The sequence below is a fragment of the Oncorhynchus mykiss genome, chromosome 30 (genome assembly GCF_013265735.2).
Source record: "Oncorhynchus mykiss isolate Arlee chromosome 30, USDA_OmykA_1.1, whole genome shotgun sequence".
Taxonomy (NCBI): domain Eukaryota; kingdom Metazoa; phylum Chordata; class Actinopteri; order Salmoniformes; family Salmonidae; genus Oncorhynchus; species Oncorhynchus mykiss.
In genome coordinates this window covers 34,695,701-34,715,753 of record NC_050570.1, presented here as the reverse complement: position 1 = coordinate 34,715,753, position 20,053 = coordinate 34,695,701, and the positions used below count along the sequence as shown (strand labels likewise).

General features: G+C 41.9%; 1 protein-coding gene across 1 annotated transcript; it reads right to left on the bottom strand.

Moving 5' to 3' along the window:
- Positions 1-8,372: 8,372 nt before the first annotated feature.
- LOC110521749 (GDP-L-fucose synthase) lies at positions 8,373-19,678 on the bottom strand. Its single transcript, XM_021599583.2, has 10 exons — positions 19,521-19,678; positions 14,270-14,430; positions 14,013-14,127; positions 13,554-13,682; positions 13,392-13,465; positions 11,858-11,991; positions 11,158-11,289; positions 10,972-11,051; positions 10,713-10,812; positions 8,373-10,497 (listed from the first exon to the last, which is right to left on the bottom strand). The coding sequence occupies exons 2-10, from the start codon at positions 14,428-14,430 to the stop codon at positions 10,442-10,444; spliced, it is 981 nt and encodes a 326-aa protein (XP_021455258.1). The 5' UTR covers positions 19,521-19,678; the 3' UTR covers positions 8,373-10,441.
- Positions 19,679-20,053: the final 375 nt, after the last annotated feature.

Sequence of the window (20,053 nt, the reverse complement as noted above, 5' to 3'; positions counted from 1 at the left end):
ACATGCCTTTCGGCGAACACCAAACGTGTTTGCCTATTTTTTTCTTTAATAAGCAATGGCTTTTTTTCTGGCCACTCTTCTGTAAAGCCCAACTCTGGAGTGTACGGCTTAAAGTGGTCCTATGGACAGATACTCCAATCTCTGCTGTGGAGCTTTGCAGCTCCTTCAGGGTTATCTTTGGTCTCTTTGTTGTGTCTCTGATTAATGCCCTCCTTGCCTGGTCTGTGAGTTAAGGTGGGCGGCCCTCTCTTGGCAGGTTTGTTGTGGTGCCATATTCTTTACATTTTTTAATAATAGATTTAATGGTGCTCCATGGGATGTTCAAAGTTTCTGATATTTTTTTTATAACCCAACCCTGATCTGTACTTCTCCAGAACCTTGTCCCTGACCTGTTAGGAGAGCTCCTTGCTCTTCATGGTGCCGCTTGCATGGTGGTGCCCCTTGCTTAGTGGTGTTGCACACTCTGGAGCCTTTCAGAACAGGTGTATATATTCGGAGATCATGTGACAGATTATGTGACACTTAAATAAAGTCCACCTGTGTTAAATATAACTAATAATGTGACTTCTGAAGGTAATTGGTTGAATCAGATCTTATTTAGGGGCTTCATGGCAAAGGGAGTGAATACATATGCATGCATCACTTTTCAGTTTTTTTTGTTTGTTGAATTCTTTTGAAACAAGTCATTTTGTTCATTTCACTTCACCAATTTGGATTATTCTGTGTAAAAATCAATTTAAATTACAGGTTGTAATGCAACAAAGTAGGAAAAATGCCAAGGGGGATGAATACTTTTGCAAGGCACTGTACGTGAATGTATATGTATATATATATATATATATATATATATATATATATATATATATATATGTGAATGTAAATAGTCTGGGTGGCCATTTGATTAATTGTTCAGCATTCTTAGAGCTTGGGGGAAGGAGGCTGTTAAGGAGCCTTTTGGACCTAGACTTGTCGCTCCGATACCGCTTGTCGTGCAGTAGCAGAGAGAACAGTCTATGACTTAGGTGACTGGGGTTTTTGAATTTTTTTTGGGCCTTCCTCTGACCTGCCTAGAATATAGCTCCTGGTTGGCAGGAAGCTTGGCCCCAGTGATGTATTGGGCCATACGCACTACCCTCTGTAGCGCCTTACAGTCAAGTGCCGAGCAGTTGCCATACCAGGCAGTGTTGCAACTGGTTAGGATGCTCTTGATGGTGCAGCGGTAGAGCTTGAGAATCTGGGGACCATGCCAAATCTTTTCAGTCTCCTGAGGGGGAAAATGTGTTGTTGTGCCCTCTTCACGACTGTCTTGGTGTGTTTGGACCATGGTACTGTAGTTTGTTAGTGATGTGGACACCAAGGAACTTGAAACTCTCTCGACACGTTCCACTACAGCCCTGTTGACGTTAATGGGGGCCTGTTCGGCCCTCCTTTTCCTGTAGTTCACAACTGCTTCAATGTTAATAATGGGGGCTTGTTCGTGTAGTCCACGATCATCTCCTTTGTCTTGCTCATATTGAGGGAGAGGTTGTTGTCCTGGCACCACACTGCCAGGTCTCTGAACTCCCTATGAGCTCTCATTGTTGGCATTGATCAGGCCTACAGTACCACTGTTGTGTTGGAGTCGTGCTTGGCCACGTAGTCGTATGTGAACAGGGAGTACAAGAGGGGAGCCTGCACCCCTGAGGGGCCCCGGTGTTGAGGATTCGTGCGGCAGATGTGTTGTTGCCTACCCTTACCACCTGGGGGGGGGGTGGCCCGTCAGGAAGTCCATAGCTTAGTGATGAGCTTTGTGGGCACTATGGTGTTGAACGCTGAGCTGTAGTCAATGAACAGTATTCTCACATAGGCGTTCCTTTTGTCCAGGTGAGAAAGGACGGTGTGGAGTGCGATTGAGATTGCGTCATCTGTGGATCTGTTGGGGCAGTATGCGAATTGGAGTGGGTCTAGGGTTTCCAGGATGATGGTGCTGATGTAAGCCATGACCAGCCTTTCAAAGCACTTCATGGCTGCTGATGTGAGTGCTATGGGGCAGTAGTCATTTAGGCAGGTTACCTTTGCATTATTGGGCACAGGGACTATGTTGGTCTGCTTGAAGCATGGGTAACCTGCAGGGAAAGGTTGAAAATTCCAGTGAAGACACTTGCCAGTTGGTCCATGCATGCTCTGAGTACCTGCCCTGGTAATCCATCTAGTACGATTACCAATCTTAGCCCTGTATTGATGCTTTGCCTGCTTGATGGTTCATCTGAGGGCATAGCGGGATTTCTTATAAGTGTCCGGATTAGTCTCCCGCTCTTGAAAATGGCAGCTCTAGTGTTTAGTTCGGTGCGGATGTTGCCTGTAATCCATTGCTTCTGGTTGGGATATGTACGTACGGTCACTGTGGGGATGACGTTGTCAATGCACTTATTGATGAAGCCGTTGACTGAGGTGGTATACTCCTCAATGCCATTGGATGAATCAAGGAACATATTCCAGTTTGTGCTAGCAAAACAGTCCATGATTCTGATTTGTGCTTGTGGAAGTAGAAGAAACATGTGGACTCACCCTACTTGTAGAAAAACGCCAATGCCATCCTGTACTCTGTCATACAGTACACACTTTTAGTATTTGTTGTCCTAGGCTACCTGGATAAAATGCTTGCTCACTAGCCTAACTTCCTTTCATGGGCAAAGTTAGCTAGCCTTCTTCAACATTAGCCTTCTACATCTAGCTACATATTGAACCCCCATCCTCTTAGGCCAATGTATGAATTTAGGGTTGGATCAGAATCAGTGTTCTAATCATTGGCCAGCACGAAGAATTAAGTTCAAATCCATATCTCCATCAATGGCTAATTTAGGAAAGGGACAATTTTAGCTAGCATGAGGTATTGCTCTCGATGTGATTGGAGGGCAGCCCTTGACACTTTTCTTTTTTGGTACACCAGGACCATTCACAGTTGAGCTCACTCAGTTTAGTGCAACGTTGATTGACTATTATATTATAAAAATGTTTAATCAAGGGAGATCAAATGCTCACTGGCTTCCCTTGCATTCAATGCTACGGGCGGCAACAATGTCATACTCTTTTATGAGACAGCATCAGATAGATGGCCTAAAGAGACAAAGGGGCGCTGTTTCGCACACATCAATAGCCTATAGTCACATCATGCAACCCAGATTTTTCATTTCTAATACATTAGGTTTGTATCATTCACAACTAAAGTTGCCAAATAACTCTAAATGTAGCGTAATAGACGTGTTTCAAATGATCACTTTTAGGCTCAACATATCCACTTCATATGCGCACTCGCTCCGGAATGGGATGAATATCCCTTCTATTTTATTCGGCTAAATTCAATTATATTATTTTTACTATAAAATGTTTACTATAAAAGCCCACAGCCTATGGCATGGAACATAGCATAGTTCTTCTGAAAAGCATTTTCTTAATGTGTTTCTTTAGACCTGACTAAAATAATGGATTTATTGTGATGGTGTATATTAAACTGATTTATTAGATTTTTTTAAAACAAATGTAGATTTTCCAAAAGTGCACATCGGCGGCTTGTATAAGTGGAGGGAGGCCTGGAGATGCTAAACTTTGTTAAAGGGTTAATTACCGTGAGACCAGCAGTCTTTTGCATGACAATAACCGGTTGACAAAATTGACTGCCGCAGCCCTACCAATGATGACATCATATAAGATCACTTTATGCCACACCCCATACAATATTTGTATAGAGGAACAAATGGTTACTTGCACTGTGGTGTTGTACGGTGGTGGGCTAGTAGACTGATTTGATCACAGAGCTATTTCATATAAGTCCTTAAATGACCAACAATTGTCCACTCTCAAAACACTGGAGTTTAAACATCTTCCACTTTCTCCTGTTAATTTAATATAGAAATATATAATATTGCCATACTGCCATGTCCACGAGGGTGGGTATTGCGAAAAGTATTCGGCCCCCTTGAACTTTGCAACATTTCAGGCTTCAAACATAAAGATATAAAACTGTATTTTTTTGTGAAGAATCAACAATAAGTGGGACACAATCATGAAGTGGAACGACATTTATTGGATATTTCTAACTTTTTTAACAAATCAAAAAAGGAAAAATTGGGCGTGCAAAATTATTCAGCCCCTTTACTTTCAGTGCAGCAAACTCTCTCCAGAAGTTCAGTGAGGATCTCTGAATTATCCAATGTTGACCTAAATGACTAATGATGATAAATACAATCCACCTGTGTGTAATCAAGTCTCCGTATAAATGCACCTGCACTGTGATAGTCTCAGAGGTCCGTTAAAAGTGCAGAGAGCATCATGAAGAACAAGGAACACACCAGGCAGGTCCGAGATACTGTTGTGAAGAAGTTTAAAGCCGGATTTGGATACAAAAAGATTTCCCAAGCTTTAAACATCCCAAGGAGCACTGTGCAAGCGATAATATTGAAATGGAAGGAGTATCAGACCACTGCAAATCTACCAAGACCTGGCCGTCCCTCTAAACTTTCAGCTCATACAAGGAGAAGACTGATCAGAGATGCAGCCAAGAGGCCCATGATCACTCTGGATGAACTGCAGACATCTACAGCTGAGGTGGGAGACTCTGTCCATAGGACAACAATCAGTCGTATATTGCACAAATCTGGCCTTTATGGAAGAGTGGCAAGAAGAAAGACATTTCTTAAAGATATCCATAAAAAGTGTAGTTTAAAGTTTGCCACAAGCCACCTGGGAGACACACCAAACATGTGGAAGAAGGTGCTCTGGTCAGATGAAACCAAAATTGAACTTTTTGGCAACAATGCAAAACGTTATGTTTGGCGTAAAAGCAACACAGCTCATCACCATCTCCACTGTCAAACATGGTGGTGGCAGCATCATGGTTTGGGCCTGCTTTTCTTCAGCAGGGACAGGGAAGATGGTTAAAATTGATGGGAAGATGGATGGAGCCAAATACAGGACCATTCTGGAAGAAAACCTGATGGAGTCTGCAAAAGACCTGAGACTGGGACGGAGATTTGTCTTCCAACAAGACAATGATCCAAAACATAAAGCAAAATCTACAATGGAATGGTTCAAAAATAAACACATCCAGGTGTTAGAATGGCCAAATCAAAGTCCAGACCTGAATCCAATCGAGAATCTGTGGAAAGAACTGAAAACTGCTGTTCACAAATGCTCTCCATCCAACCTCACTGAGCTCGAGCTGTTTTGCAAGGAGGAATGGGAAAAAAATTCAGTCTCTCGATGTGCAAAACTGATAGACATACCCCAAGCGACTTACAGCTGTAATCGCAGCAAAAGGTGGCGCTACAAAGTATTAACTTAAGGAGGCTGAATAATTTTGCATGCTCAATTTTTCAGTTTTTGATTTGTTAAAAAAGTTAGAAATATCCAATAAATGTCGTTCCACTTCATGATTGTGTCCCACTTGTTGTTGATTCTTCACAAAAGAATACAGTTTTATATCTTTATGTTTGAAGCCTGAAATGTGGCAAAAGGTTGCAAAGTTCAAGGGGGCCGAATACTTTCGCAAGGCACTAACCTTATGTCTGTGTGGATGAAAGCGCTTGCCTGTGACATCCTGTGTAGGAGGATACTCGCCTCTGTCTGGCTGCAAATGTGAAAGTACTGTGGTAAAGCTGTGGTCTCAAGATTTATTACAGTACTAAACAAAATTACAATATTCTACAAGGGATTATGGAGGCAGGATTGTTTGCACCCTGTGTGTACAGTACGCATGATAGACCAGTCTCTTTGCTTAGGTTGTGTAGATTTGTAGTTTGGATTTGAGTTATGGAGAGGACTAGGGAGCAAATTCTAACATTCACTGAAGTTGAATTTTCCCTTAGTCATGTATTGATGTCAATAGGACACCAATTTAATTTAGTCTGAAGTAGCAGTTAATATTTGCCCATAAACCACTAAATTGCTCTAATAAGGTACTTTTGACTTGACTAAATGTTTGGACTGTGAGGTTGGGAAGATTTTTTTTTCTTCTCTGAACTATTTTGGTACTTTGAGTTTGAACGTCACCTATACAAATCTTTTTGCCTTTTATTTCAATAATGCAAAGTTTGTATAAACATTTCTATGTGCCCTTGTCATCTGGGAAGAGCAGGACACTGCAAACCAGTCATTTAGTAAATGTTTTATCTTAAAGGAGATCACGTGAAAAGAAAGTTCAATGACACGCTTTGACTATATTAGTTGACTAGGGAATGGCTTCCCAGACACAGATTAAGCCTAGTCCTGCACTATGGAGATCAGAGGTCGACCGATTAATAGGAATGGCCGATTAATTAGGGCCGATTAAGTTTTCATAACAATAGGGGGAAAAAAAGAATATTTTTTTTACACCTTTATTTAATCTTTATTTAACTAGGCAAGTCAGTTAAGAACACATTCTTATTTTCAATGACAGCCTAGGAACAGTGTGTTAACTGCCTTGTTCAGGGGCAGAACAACAGATTTTTACCTTGTCAGCTCAGGGATTCAATCTTACAGTTAACTAGTCCAACGCTCTAACCACCTGCCTCACGAGGAGCCTGCTTGTTACGAGAATGCAGTAACAAGCCAAGGTAAGTTGCTAGCTAGCATTAAACGTAATCAATCATAATCACTAGTTATAACTACGCATGGTTGATGATGCAGTGCGCATTCGCGAAAAAGGACTGTCGTTGCTCCAATGTGTACCTAACCATAAACACCAATGCCTTAAAATCAATACACAGAAGTATATATTTTTAAACCTGCATATTTAGCTAAAAAAACTAGTGTCACTTCTCTTGCGCTCATTGCACACAGAGTCTATGCAACAGTTTGGGCCGCCTGGCTCGTTGCGAACTAATTTGCCAGAATTTTACGTAATTTTGACATAACATTGAAGGTTGTGCAATGTAACAGGAATATTTAGACTGATGGATGCCACCCATTAGATAAAATACGGAACGGTTCCGTATTTCACTGAAAGAATAAATGTCTGGTTTTCGAGATGATAGTTTCCGGATTCTACCATATTAATGACGTACGGTTCGCATTTCTGTGTGTTATGTTATAATTAAATCTGATTTGATAGAGCAGTCTGAGCGATGGTAGGCACCAGCAGGCTTATAAGCCAGCAGCTCTGCTGTTTGACTTCAAGCCTATCAACTCCCGAGATGAGGCTGGTGTAACCGATGTGAAATGGATAGCTAGTTAGCGGGGTGCGCGCTAATAGCATTTCAAACGTCACTCGCTCTGAGACTTGGAGTAGTTATTCCCCTTGCTCTGCATGGGTAACGCTGCTTCAAGGGTGGCTGTTGTCATTGTGTTCCTGGTTCGAGCCCAGGTAGGAGCGAGGAGAGGGACGGAAGCTATACTGTTACACTGGCAATACTAAAGTGCCTATAAGAACACCCAATAGTCAAAGGTATATGAAATACAAATGTTAGAGAGAAATAGTCCTATAATAACTACAACCTAAAACTTCTTAACTGGGAATATTGAAGACTCATGTTAAAAGGAACCACCAGCTTTCATATGTTCTCATGTTCTGAGCAAGGAACTTAAACGTTAGCTTTTTTACATGGCACATATTGCACTTTTACTTTCTTCTCCCACACTTTGTTTTTGCATTATTTAAACCAAATTGAACATGTTTCATTATTTATTTCAGGCTAAATTGATTTTATTGATGTATTATATTAAGTTAAAATAAGTGTTCATTCAGTATTGTTCTTATTGTCATTATTACAAATAAATAAAAAATAAAACAAATTGGCCGTATCGGCTTTTTTTGTCCTCCAATAAATCGGTATTGGCATTGAAAAATCATAAGCAGTCGACCTCTAATGGAGATTCTAAATTGTGTTTGCCATTAGTCCAAGACTAGCCTTAATCTGTGTCTGGGAAACCGGCTCTAGAATCCATTATTAATCCAACTTGAAATTATGCCACATTCACATGCCATCAGAAACTGGGAACCTTCATGTTGAAATGAATGTCAATTATTTATGTAGAGATTCATATTGGCTCATTCTGATAAATGAGTCAGAAACTCAGGACCATTGTTCTACACGTTAGCAAGTTGGAAAATTCACCCCTGGTAGGTCACTCCCAAGTATTTTTTAAGTTCATGGGGACACTGTACAACAAAAATATAGGTCTCAGAGCACTGAAATGATGTATTGCAACAGATTTAGCTAAGAATTTAAATCTATACACCACTGATCAACCAGACAGGTGTTCCACATGCCTTACCTCACCCCACATGGTGTAGAATGAAGTTTGCCTGGCCTGGGGTGAATTTCCCCCACTTCACCCAGGAGCCACAACACTGCTTCACTGTTCTGCACCAAGGCAAGGCCGAAAGTAGTTGTACAATGACATCCAGACAGTGGTTAAAATAAACATTCTTGATTTATTCTCAGCCTGCCACCAATATACATACTGCACCCTTTAAAACAATTAGTTTTTTGTAAAGATAGATATAAAAGAACCTCTCAAACCACCTAGTATTCTACACTGGACAAATAAACACATGTAAAGTGTTGGTCCCATGTTTCATGAGTTGAAATAAAAGATCCCAGAAATGTTCCATACGCACAAAAAGCTTTTCGCTAAAATCTGGTGCATACATTTGTTTACATCCGTTAGTGGGCATTTTTCTTGGCCAAGACAATCCTTCCACCTGACAGGTGTGGCAAAACAAGAAGCCGATTAAACAGCATGTTCATTACACAGGTGTACCTTGTGCTGGAGACATATGGCCAATCAAATGTGCAGTTGTCACACCACAATGCCACAGATGTCTCAAGTTGAGGGAGCGTGCACATGGCATGCTGACTGCAGGAATGTCCACCAGAGCTGTTGCCAAATAATTGAAAGTTAATTTCTCTACCATAAGCTGCCACGAACGTTGTTTTAGAGAATTTGTCAGTATGTCCAACCAGCCTCACAACCGCAGACCACGTATATGGAGTCCTGCGGGCGAGTGGTTTGCTGATGTCAACGGAGTGTCAGAAGGTGGCAGTGGGGTTATGGTGAGGGCAGGCATAAGCTATGGACAACACAATTGCATTTTATCTATGGCAATTTGAATACACAGAGATACTGTGACGAGATCCTGAGGCCCATTTTTAATCTGTATCTGTATTCCCAGTCATGTGAAAGCCATAGATTAGGACCTAATGTACAGATTTCAATTGACTGATTTCCTTATATGAACCAACTCAGTAAAATCTTTGAAATGGTTGTATATAGAACAAAAATATAAACCCAACATGCATCAGATGATACAGTAGACAAATTGTGAGTAGTGTGAACAGCCCACTCTGTAGAACAGAATTCACCAGAGCCTTCGTATTGTGGTTTATTTTTGGACAATTCTATTCCTATGGTGTAGGCATGATTATAGCGAGGGGGACAGGGGAGACGAGACAGTGGAGTCCATCTGGTCACTCCAGACATAATTTAATAGGATGCGTCCCAAATGGTACCCTATTCCCTACATAGTGCTATAGGGCTCTGGGTCCAAAGTAGTGTACTATATTGGGAATATGATGCAGTTTGGGACTCATCCAAAGTGGTTTAGACAGAACGTTCAGACAAGCCCAAACTTCACATTCTTCAAGGAATTTCAGCGACATGTTCTCTAAATGAATTGTCATTCGCACAAATGTAATGTGCACGCCGCCACCTACATTTAACATTATAATTATTCCACAATACTGAGAGATCAACTCAGACACTACAAGCTACACTGTCCAATTCCACTCACTCCAGCACGAGCCAACATCAATCTGACAAGACAATGTAATGACAGATAACGTTCTTCATGCGAGGTCTGATTAGTACATTCTTCAGTTCTAGAACCTTCAGCTCCTGAAGATTTGACTCCCCATGACCTCTTCCTGCTCCTGCCTTCCTGGGACTGTTGCTTGACAGCCAATCAGATCAAGTATAGGTAACTACATACTTTAAGTGTGACTGAGTAGTGGGAGTTTCAAAAGAAGTGAGTAGATCAACAGCGATGGAACATCAGGGGGGGATTTTACTAAACTAACATATGGAATTGTTTTAAGACGGTCATACCATGGATTATTTAGCTATTTGATTTAGAATTGTAAGACCCCTGTAGGTATCACCACTTTTTGGGGGGGGGATAAAATATTGAATTTGGCTCTTACTACTATAACCCATAGCAACACACTCACATTGATTACAATTTTGGACAGGTACATTACATTTAGAATGTAACCTACCCAACCCTGGTGGTAGGTTAGGAAAAGGGTTAGCTAAAATGCTACAGTTGTCAACAATCAACTCGTCGTGCAGCCCAATCTGAGTGGCAACAAATCTGCCCAATTAGCGGATTCGCTTTCTATACACCGGCTTCTGTTGATCCTCCCACTGTCAGACACACTCCATGTATGCAGTTACCCACGACTCAATCATATTGAAGGAATATTCACTTGCGGGCGTTGTCGTAATTGGCCACGAACCAATCACACGTCTGCTTCAAGGCTGCGACAAGAGGGAAGAGGGAAGAACAAAAAGGAGAATCAGCAATTGCGAACGTTAATAAAAAGATGGCTGAATACAGATACATTGTTTTAGAACAAGAATTTTTGAACTACGGTGTGCAACATGGTTCAATGTGCAAATAAAAATAATGTTTTAAAATCAGCCCAATCTACTTTTGTTTTTTTTCTAATTGCCGGGGTTAGAGAAGTAGGTACCTTGTTTGAAGGGGGTAAAGGTGAAGTTGGGGTGGTGCTGCAGCAGCTTGGCGTTGCTGGCAGTCTTCTTGAACTGACCGTCCGATTTGGTAGTGTCATACTGGAGGTCATGAATTAGGGAATCAAACACACACGGGTACCACTGCCACTACTACTGGCAGGTTGTGCGTGTGTGATAGTGAGAGAATGAGTACAAGAGAGAGGGAGTGTGGTGTGTGTTAGCGCTGTAATCTGGCCATGCAGCCAGGTGAAAGGATACAGTCACTTGACCTTTGAACCCCAGCGCCTCGACGACGGCCTCGGCTGCCTCCTTGATGGACACCTCATCCTCCTCACCAACTAAAATACAAAGTGAGAGGGAGACAACACTGAATCCTGAAAATAATATTTTGTTTAATGTGTGTGTTTATGCGTGCGTGCGTGTGCGTGCAAGCGCAAGGCTCACCAGACAATATAATGGGGTCCACCTCATGGTACTCTCTCAGCACCCAGAGGAAGAGACGCGCCAGGTCCAATGAGTAGATGAACTGCCTTCTGGGAGTTCCTGAGCCCCACACCACCAAAGGACTGCCCTCCTCTAACACACGGATGAGTAAAGGCTTGTTAGAAGAAATATAATTTCCCGTGGGCAGATTCTGCGTGTAGACAGGGAGAATCAACCAGGGATGAATGGGACGTGTGAGAGCCGAGCAGCATTAGTTCAGTTATTTTTAAATTATTTCCTCACTGGCTAATTGGACGTATTAGGACTGGGCGAAGGTGGTGCTAAAACTGCTTTGCCTCGAGTGCTTCGGGCATGTGCCCACACGGATCAGAAAAGAGCTTATTTGGCTGAGAGCTTCCTTTCGTGAGGGCGGGGACGTCGTTTTTGGCAGAACTAAGAATTTCTAACACTATGAACACAGAGTTAATCACGCAACTGACCAAGTTCTGCAAATCTGGATTAACAGAGATTAGATGTAGGGAGGTATACTGTAAAGGTTTTATACAGTTAATAAATGTTATACACTTTTGTATACATTCAGAGCTATAAACCGAATTGCAGTATACAGACCCCAAAAAGATAGCAGGCTACAGTTGGCTGGAGAATAAAGAAATAGATATCGTTATAGCTATTAGTAGGTGTTGTGTAGTTGTTATCTTACTTTGAGCAATGTAGGCTTTGTGTATGAGACCTGGTAGTACATGTCCATCCTCAATGTTGAAGTTATCATGAGGACCAAACACATTTGTTGGTATCACTGCTGTGTAGCACCGCCCATGCTTCTGGTGATACGCCCTGCAACACACACACACACGTATTTGGACACCTGCCCGTCCAAAATCATGGGCATGAAAATTAAGTTGGTCCCCCCTTTGCACTCGGCAGTCCCGTTCTGAGAGCTTATGTTGCCACCACATAGACGTGCTCCTAGACGTTTCCATTTCACAATAACAGCACTTACAGTTGACCAGGGCAGCTCTAGCAGGGCAGAAACATGATGAACTGACTTGTTGGAAAGGTGGCATCCTATGAAAGCGCCATGTTGAAAAGGCACTGAGCTCTTCAGTACGGTGCATTCTACTGCCAAAGTGTATGGAGATTGCAAGGCTACGTGCACGATTTTATACTCCGGTCAGCAATGAGTGTGGCTGAAATAGTCTAATTCAATTTGAAGGGGGGTCCACATACTTTTGGCCATACTACGCACTTGGTTTGAGGAGTTAGGAGTTTAACGCGGGATAACCGATAACACTGAAATTAGCCAGGTACATTTTTACCCGGTACCACTGAAATTAGCCAGGTACATTTTTACCCGGTACCACTGAAATTAGCCAGGTACATTTTTACCCGGTACCACTGAAATTAGCCAGGTAAATTTTTATGGCAACGAATCCTTCAGAACTAACATTGATAAGATCAAAAATCGGCATTAAGTAATAAAATGAAGACGGCACTTCATCAAGCCTAATTTCGCACCATAGCCTGCTAAATTTGCAAGATAACTCTTCGATTGATGTTTCAGCATTATCCCAACGAAGAGATCAGCGTTCGACTAGCCACGTGCGACATGCACGCAGTTACATGCCTGCTAGCTTTAGCAGGACAAGCAATATCCATGGTCGTAGTACAGATGAAGCCAGAGCTGGAACACGAAGGTAACTGAAGCTGGCTAGCTTTAGAAAACCGTGAGTAGATCTAGCTTCAAAACGTAGTATACCCTTCTGGTCTCCCTTGTAATAAAGGTTAAAGACATGCTCCGGAACTTTGGCGACTACTAAGTATTTTTTTAAACCTCCCGCTTTGGGCTGGATGCATTAATGTGTAGTTTACACATGCATAATCTATGAGCAGAATTACTGTCTTACCTCAATTAGCCACGACATCCCTAGTTTGAAAGCGACTGTTTTCTGGGAGCTGTGCTGAGTCATTTCCCCCAATTTGTTTTACTGTGGGCCAGCTCCCTTGCAATTCGAGTTCCAGCCAATCAGCTTTAGCCCCTTGCCATTTGAGTGACAGCTAGGAAGATGCAAACAGCAGAGCGAGAGAAATCGCAATGACGTGGTGCACATATCTGCATATATGTGGCATATTATGCACATGTTGGGGACCACTTTTGTCTCGTGACCGCTAGTTTCATAACTGGCTAAAAAGTACACAAAAGTACCGGAGAAACTTTAAATAAAACAAGCACACACCTATTGTGGACATCGATCATTCTCTTAGCGTAGGCGTAACCATAGTTAGACTCATGAGGAGGGCCGTTGTGGATCTGGAAAAAAAGATGAGAGAGTCAACTACCATCATGTCTACAACACACACACACACACACACACACACACACGCACGCGCGCCGTTACCATGGTCTCGTCAATGGGGTAGGTAGTCTTGTCAGGGAAGATGCAGGTGGAGAGACAAGAGACCACCCTGACAGCGTCTACCTCGTGTGCTGCCTGAAGAACGTTGTCATTGATGTAGATATTGTTCCTCTGGAGACCATGGATATGGATGGATGAACACATTGGTAAATAAACATGATCAAAATCACACATGGATGGATAAGTTTGAGTCCCCATTGGCACCCTATTCACGATATACTGTAGTCTACTACTTCTGACCAGGGCCTATAGTTAGTGATTAGGGTGCCGATAGAGATGTGTCAACTTGCACACTCCTCATCATGGATTTTAAGACATAGGACTGGTAAAAGTTTCCACCATTGTAAACGTAATGTGAGAAAATTGTGCAAGTGCACACTTCGGGAACAGTGTGGAGAATCGGGATGCAGCCCGTTTCATCACAACTCCTGAACCACTTACCCAGAAGTCTAGGTTGGCCCTCATGTTCTTGAAGAGCCCTCCCACCATGGCTGCCAGGTGGATGATGTGGGTGGGCTGGTGCTTCTGAAACACAGCCCGTGTCTCACCCATGTCCCTGAGGGAGCACACACACACGAGTTAGCTTGACTTTTCAAAGACACAGGAACTCAGAGGCTGGGCGACAAAGCCACCCAGAGCAAGGACTGAGGCAGGCGAGGGAATGTTGGGTCAGGTGTGTGTGTGTGTGTAGCTCTCACATGAGGTTTGCGTCCTTAGACGAGAGGAAGATCCACTCCTCTCCCTCCCTGGCCCCTCCCTCTTCTTTGACCACATGTTCTATGGCCCTGCCCACCAGACCAGTTCCCCCAGTCACCAACACCCGCATAGGACCATTTTGATCCACTTTACGATCTCCCATCTGCGCACGCACACACACAGAGAAATGAGGGGAGGGGAGCAGGAGAGAGAACAGTGATTTGCTTACATGTAGATCGGTGAAGTTCAAGGTAATCTACAGTTGAAGTCAGAAGTTTACATTCACCTTAGCCGAATACATTTAAACTCAGTTTTTTACAATTCCTGACATTTAATCATAGTAAAAATTCCCTGTCTTAGGTCAGTTAGGATCACCACTATATTTTAAGAAAGTGAAATGTCAAGATAGTAGATAGTAGAGAGAAGGATTTATTTCATCACATTCCCAGTGGGTCAGACTTTTACATACACTCAATTAGTATTTGGTAGCATTGCCTTTAAATTGTTTAACTTGGGTCAAATGTTTCAGGAAGCCTTCCACAATAAGTTGGGTGAATTGTGGCCCATTCCTCAGGACAGAGCTGGTGTAACTGAGTCAGGTTTGTAGGCCTCCTCGCTCGCACACGCCTTTTCAGTTCTGCCCACACATTTTCCATAGGATTGAGGTCAGGGCTTTGTGATGGCCTCTCCAATACCTTGACTGTGGTCCTTAAGCCATTTTGCCACAACTTTGGAAGTATGCTTGGGGTCATTGTCCATTTGGAAGACCCATTTGCAACCAAGCTTTAACTTCCTGATGTCTTGAGATGTTGCTTCAATATACCCACATAATTTTCCTCCCTCATAAGCCATCTATTTGTGAAGCACCCCCAACAACATGAGTCTGCCACCCCCGTGCTTCACGGTTGGGATGGTGTTCTTTGGCTTGCAAGCATCCCCCTTTTTCCTCCAAACATAACAATGGTCATTATGGCCAAACAGTTCCATTTTTGTTTCATCAGACCAGAGGACATTTCTCCAAAAAGTACGATCTTTGTCCCCATGTGCAGTTGCAAACTGTATTCTGGCTTTTTTATGGTGTTTCTGTAGCAGTGGCTTCTTCCTTGCTGAGCGGCCTTTCAGGTTATGTCGATATAGGACTCATTTTACTGTGGATATAGATACTTTTGTACACGTTTCCTCCAGCATCTTCACAAGGTCCATTGCTGTTGTTCTGGGATTGATTTGCACTTTTCGCACCAAAGTATGTTCATCTCTAGGAGACACAACGAGTCTCCTTCCTAAGCGGTATGACGGCTACGTGGTCCCATGGTGTTTATACTTGTGTACAATTGTTTGTACAGATGAACGTGTGTTTATTTAGATTTTTCCATGATGTCAAGTAAAGAGGCATTGAGTTTGAAGTTGGCCTTGAAATACATACACAGGTACACCTCCAGTTGATGTCATAGCTTTTAGAGTTACTAAAAGACTAATCTCCTCCAACAGCCGTCTCTTTCTTTCTGTCAAGCCCGGGGACGAGGCTACACACAGTAAAGAAAAAAAAATATCCCTTTGACAAATCTACAGTTTGTCAAAAGGGTGGGTGTGTGATACATACGCCTACACTTACAGGTTCTGGGACACGTAGTGAGACACAATGAGGCATTGTCCCAGCATTTTGAAAAGCATTTTGAAAGATTAAATTCCTTTAGTAACCAAGAAAGAATCCAAGAGGGAGTGGACTAAAACACTACTAGTCTATTTTTTTACTAGCCTGAGTGCCAGTCTGTTTGTGCTATGACAACTCCCTGTCACTCATTGTCATGTTTAGCTTGACAATGACAGCAATAGAGTACACAACAGTATTTTATATAGATCTGGGTAGATTTGAACTAGATTGAATATAGGGTATTAACCTAGGCTTTTCACAGGAAGAGGTAGAGGATGTAACTTCAAGGATGTCATTTCAAAAGAAAATTTTCCAAAATCAACAGCTGGCCTAATATACATTTCATGTTATGTATACTGTAAACACAGCATTTAACAATTTCTAAATACTTTGAGTTCATAAGGATATCATTCAATTGAAATAAATAAATTAGGCCCTAATCTATGGATTTCACAGCTGGGAATACAGATATGCATCAGTTGGTCACATATACAGTACCTTAATAAAATAAAAGTAGGGGTGTGGATGAGGAAGCCAGTCTATCTCGTGTGACCACCATTTGCCACATCATGCTGTTGATTATGGCCTGTGGGATGTTGTCCCACTCTTCTTCAATGGCTGTGAGAAGTTGCTGAATATTGGCGGGAACTGTAACACGCTGTTGTACGCGTCGATCCAGAGCATCCCAAACATGCTCAACAGGTGACATTTCTGATGAGTATGCAGGCCATGGAAGAACTGGGACATGGTCAGACTTCCAGGAATTGTGTACAATTCGTGCGACATGGAGCCGTGCATTATTAGGCTGAAACATGAGGTGATGGGGGCAGATGAATGGCACGACAATGGGCCTCAGGATCTCGTCGCGGTATCTCTGTGCATTCAAATTGCCATCGATAAAATGCAATTGGGTTTTTTGTCCGTAGCTTATGCCCGTCCATACCATAACCCCACCGCAACCATGCGGAACTCTGTTCACAACGTTGACATCAGCAAACCGCTCGCCCACACAACTCCATACTAGGGCTTGGCGGTATACCGTATTTTACGATATACCGGTATTGAGGCATGGACCGGTTTGAGTTAACTTTACCTTCTATAACTGTACTTGAATGTTGTTTTTTTAAATGCGATACACCGTGTGTAACGGCAATTTAAAAAAATAGTTTCCTCTCCAAGCAAACCTAGCCCCGCCCTCTGTCACTCAAGGAGCGCATTCTCTGTTGCTCGACCACGAGACACTTGCTTTCAGTCTGCATGGTCAATGTAGCACAAGCAACAACGTTGATGACGATGCAGTTTTCAGTTGGCTTCTTAATGGAAAATCCACTACGGTCAATTAGACAACGATGAATTCTACCAATCTCTTACATTCAACCATACAAAGGACCTAAAAACTGAATTGAAAGGGCTCCTCACAGAAAGGAGAATGGCTACATTTCAGACAATGAGTTCAAATGTATTTTCAATGGCAGCCCGCATATGGCTTCATTCTTATCTTCCAAAAGTCCACAAGAATCTTGAAATCCCCCCCAGGCAGACCAGTCATTAGTGGTAATGAAAGTCTGACAGAACCCATCTCTAAGTACATTGATTACTTTATTAAGCCTTTTCTGCTGTCACTCCCAGCCTATCTTCAAAATACCACAGATGTATTGAACAAAATCAAGGGATTTAACAATATAGGTACAGCTTCCTTTTTAGTCACCTTGGATGTGGAGTCTCTATACACCACCACTGAGCATGAACAGGGTTTGGCAGCTATGCACCGTTTCTTGAGAACCCGGCCTGAGACGGATGCCTCCCACAGAATTCATTGTCTCACTGACTGAATGGACCCTCAATAATAACATTTTTGTCTTGTAAGTATAGGCTTGTAAGTAAGCATTTCACAGTCAAGTCCACACTTGTTGTATACGGCTCATGTGGCAAATAAAGTGAGGCATTTCAAATCAATCAGTGCAACCATTGATTGCACAGATAAAGTATTTTGTTGACACAGCTTCTAAAATGGAGTATCAAGTCAAGCATTTAATTAACTGCAAAACCACACTACATATTGGAGTGTCCACAGTGGAAGGTGTTCTACATTGGACGGACAAAGAGAAGCCTTCAAGACCATTTTGGAACAGCTTTATCCAATCAAACCTGATTTGAAGAGGGAGTGGTTACATAATACAAACTGTAACGAGTACTTTTGGGTGTCAGGGAATAGAATTTAAATCATTATATTTACATGATTCCAACTGTTCACCCAAGTGTTTTGCTCTAGATCGTAAGTCAAATCGCAACATATGGTTATTGTTTGCCCATATCGTTCAGCCCTACGCTGCAGTGTGGAAATGATCTCAAATGAGTGCAGGAAATGCAGAAATTGATCAAATGCTGAAAATTGTTTTATACTGTTCAATTCAACCAAAAACAATCAGAATGGATTAAGACCCATTGCAATCACTTAGAATGTGTTGCCACCCTAGAGTTACACACTACTCAAAATATATTTTGAACTTTTATTATTTAAAAACATAAAATACCATTTAAAAAAAAAATAGAAGAATACAGAAATATTATATTTTGGCCATATCACCCAGCACTACTCCATACACACTGTCAGCAGGTGTGAGGCTGGTTGAACGTACTGTCAAATTCTCTGAAACAATGTTGGAGGCAGCTTATGGTAAAGATTTTAACCTTTAATTTTCTGGCAAAAGTTCTGGTGGACTTTCCTGGTCAGAATGCCAATTGCACACTCACTCAAAACTTGAGACATCTGTGGCATTGTGTTGTGTAACAAAACTGCACATTTTAGAATGGCATTTTATTGTCCCAAGCACAAGGGGCACCTGTATAATGATCGTGCTGTTCAATCAGCTTCTTGATATACCACACCGGTCAGGTGGATGGATTATCTTGGCAAAGGAGAAATGCTCACTAACAGGGATGTAAACACATTTGTGCAAAACATTGAGAAATAAGCTTTTTGAGCGTATGGAACATTTCTGGAATCTTTTATTTCAGCTCATGAAACAGCTCAGGACACTTTCCATTTGCGCTGATATTTTTGTTCAGTATAGCTAAGTGTCTCTAAAATACCCTATGAAAAAAATGAATGGTGGAAAAAACTATTTCGATTGATACCATTTCCCTGTTTGACAGCTGGGTTTTATGGGGATTATGACACCTCAACTGTGGGGCTCTATTAGCCCTTTAAACAGAACGTGTAGTGAGTGTCCTTTAGTCCAGTATTGGGCTAGGACGTCCCAAGGATTCTGTATAGCATGGCCCATGGAGGAACATCATGTTATAGTTAGCTAACCTTCGCAATTTAAGAGAAAATGTTATCTAGCTATAACGTTTTTTGAGTGGGTTGAACTGAACCAATGTTACGGTCTGGTGTGTCAGCAAGAGAATGCTTAGCTAGCTAACATAGTATACATCTTTTTAACATATAATAATATACATCATTTAACATAGTTAGCTAGACACGAACAGCTTTCGAAGGAAACGCAATCAAATGTTAATTTTACATAGCAACCTTTGTAATCGAAACTACAAGTATTACTGCTAGCTAGCTACAGTTACAAAAAACGTGTTTTACTTACCAGTTACTCCAGAGCTTGATTCTTCTCCTAGCTATGAAGTTAGATGCTTCTATTAAATGGGATTGTGATTCTGAACAGTCAACCCTCTGCCAGTCTCAACGAAGGACGTGGTTCTTCTTCTTCTTCTTCTTCTTCTTCTTCTTCGATGAGGTTTAAAGGATGTTGGAATCTGTTATATGTTGTATTACCGCCACCTACTAGACTGGAGTACAACTCTCATATTTTTATTTATTTATTTTACCTTTATTTAACTAGGCAAGTCAGTTAAGAACAAATTCTTATTTTCAATGACAGCCTAGGAACAGTGGGTTAACTGCCTGTTCAGGGGCAGAATGACAGATTTGTACCTTGTCAGCTTGAGGGTATGAATTTGCAACCTTCCGGTTACTAGTCCACCACTCTAACCACTAGGCTACCCTGCTTGAATAAATATCAGTTTTCTATCGCTCATTTGCACGTCACGTCAATGATATCATGTCACCGTGTGGGACTGTGGGTCAATTAACCTTGTCGGAGTTGGCACCCTGATTCTA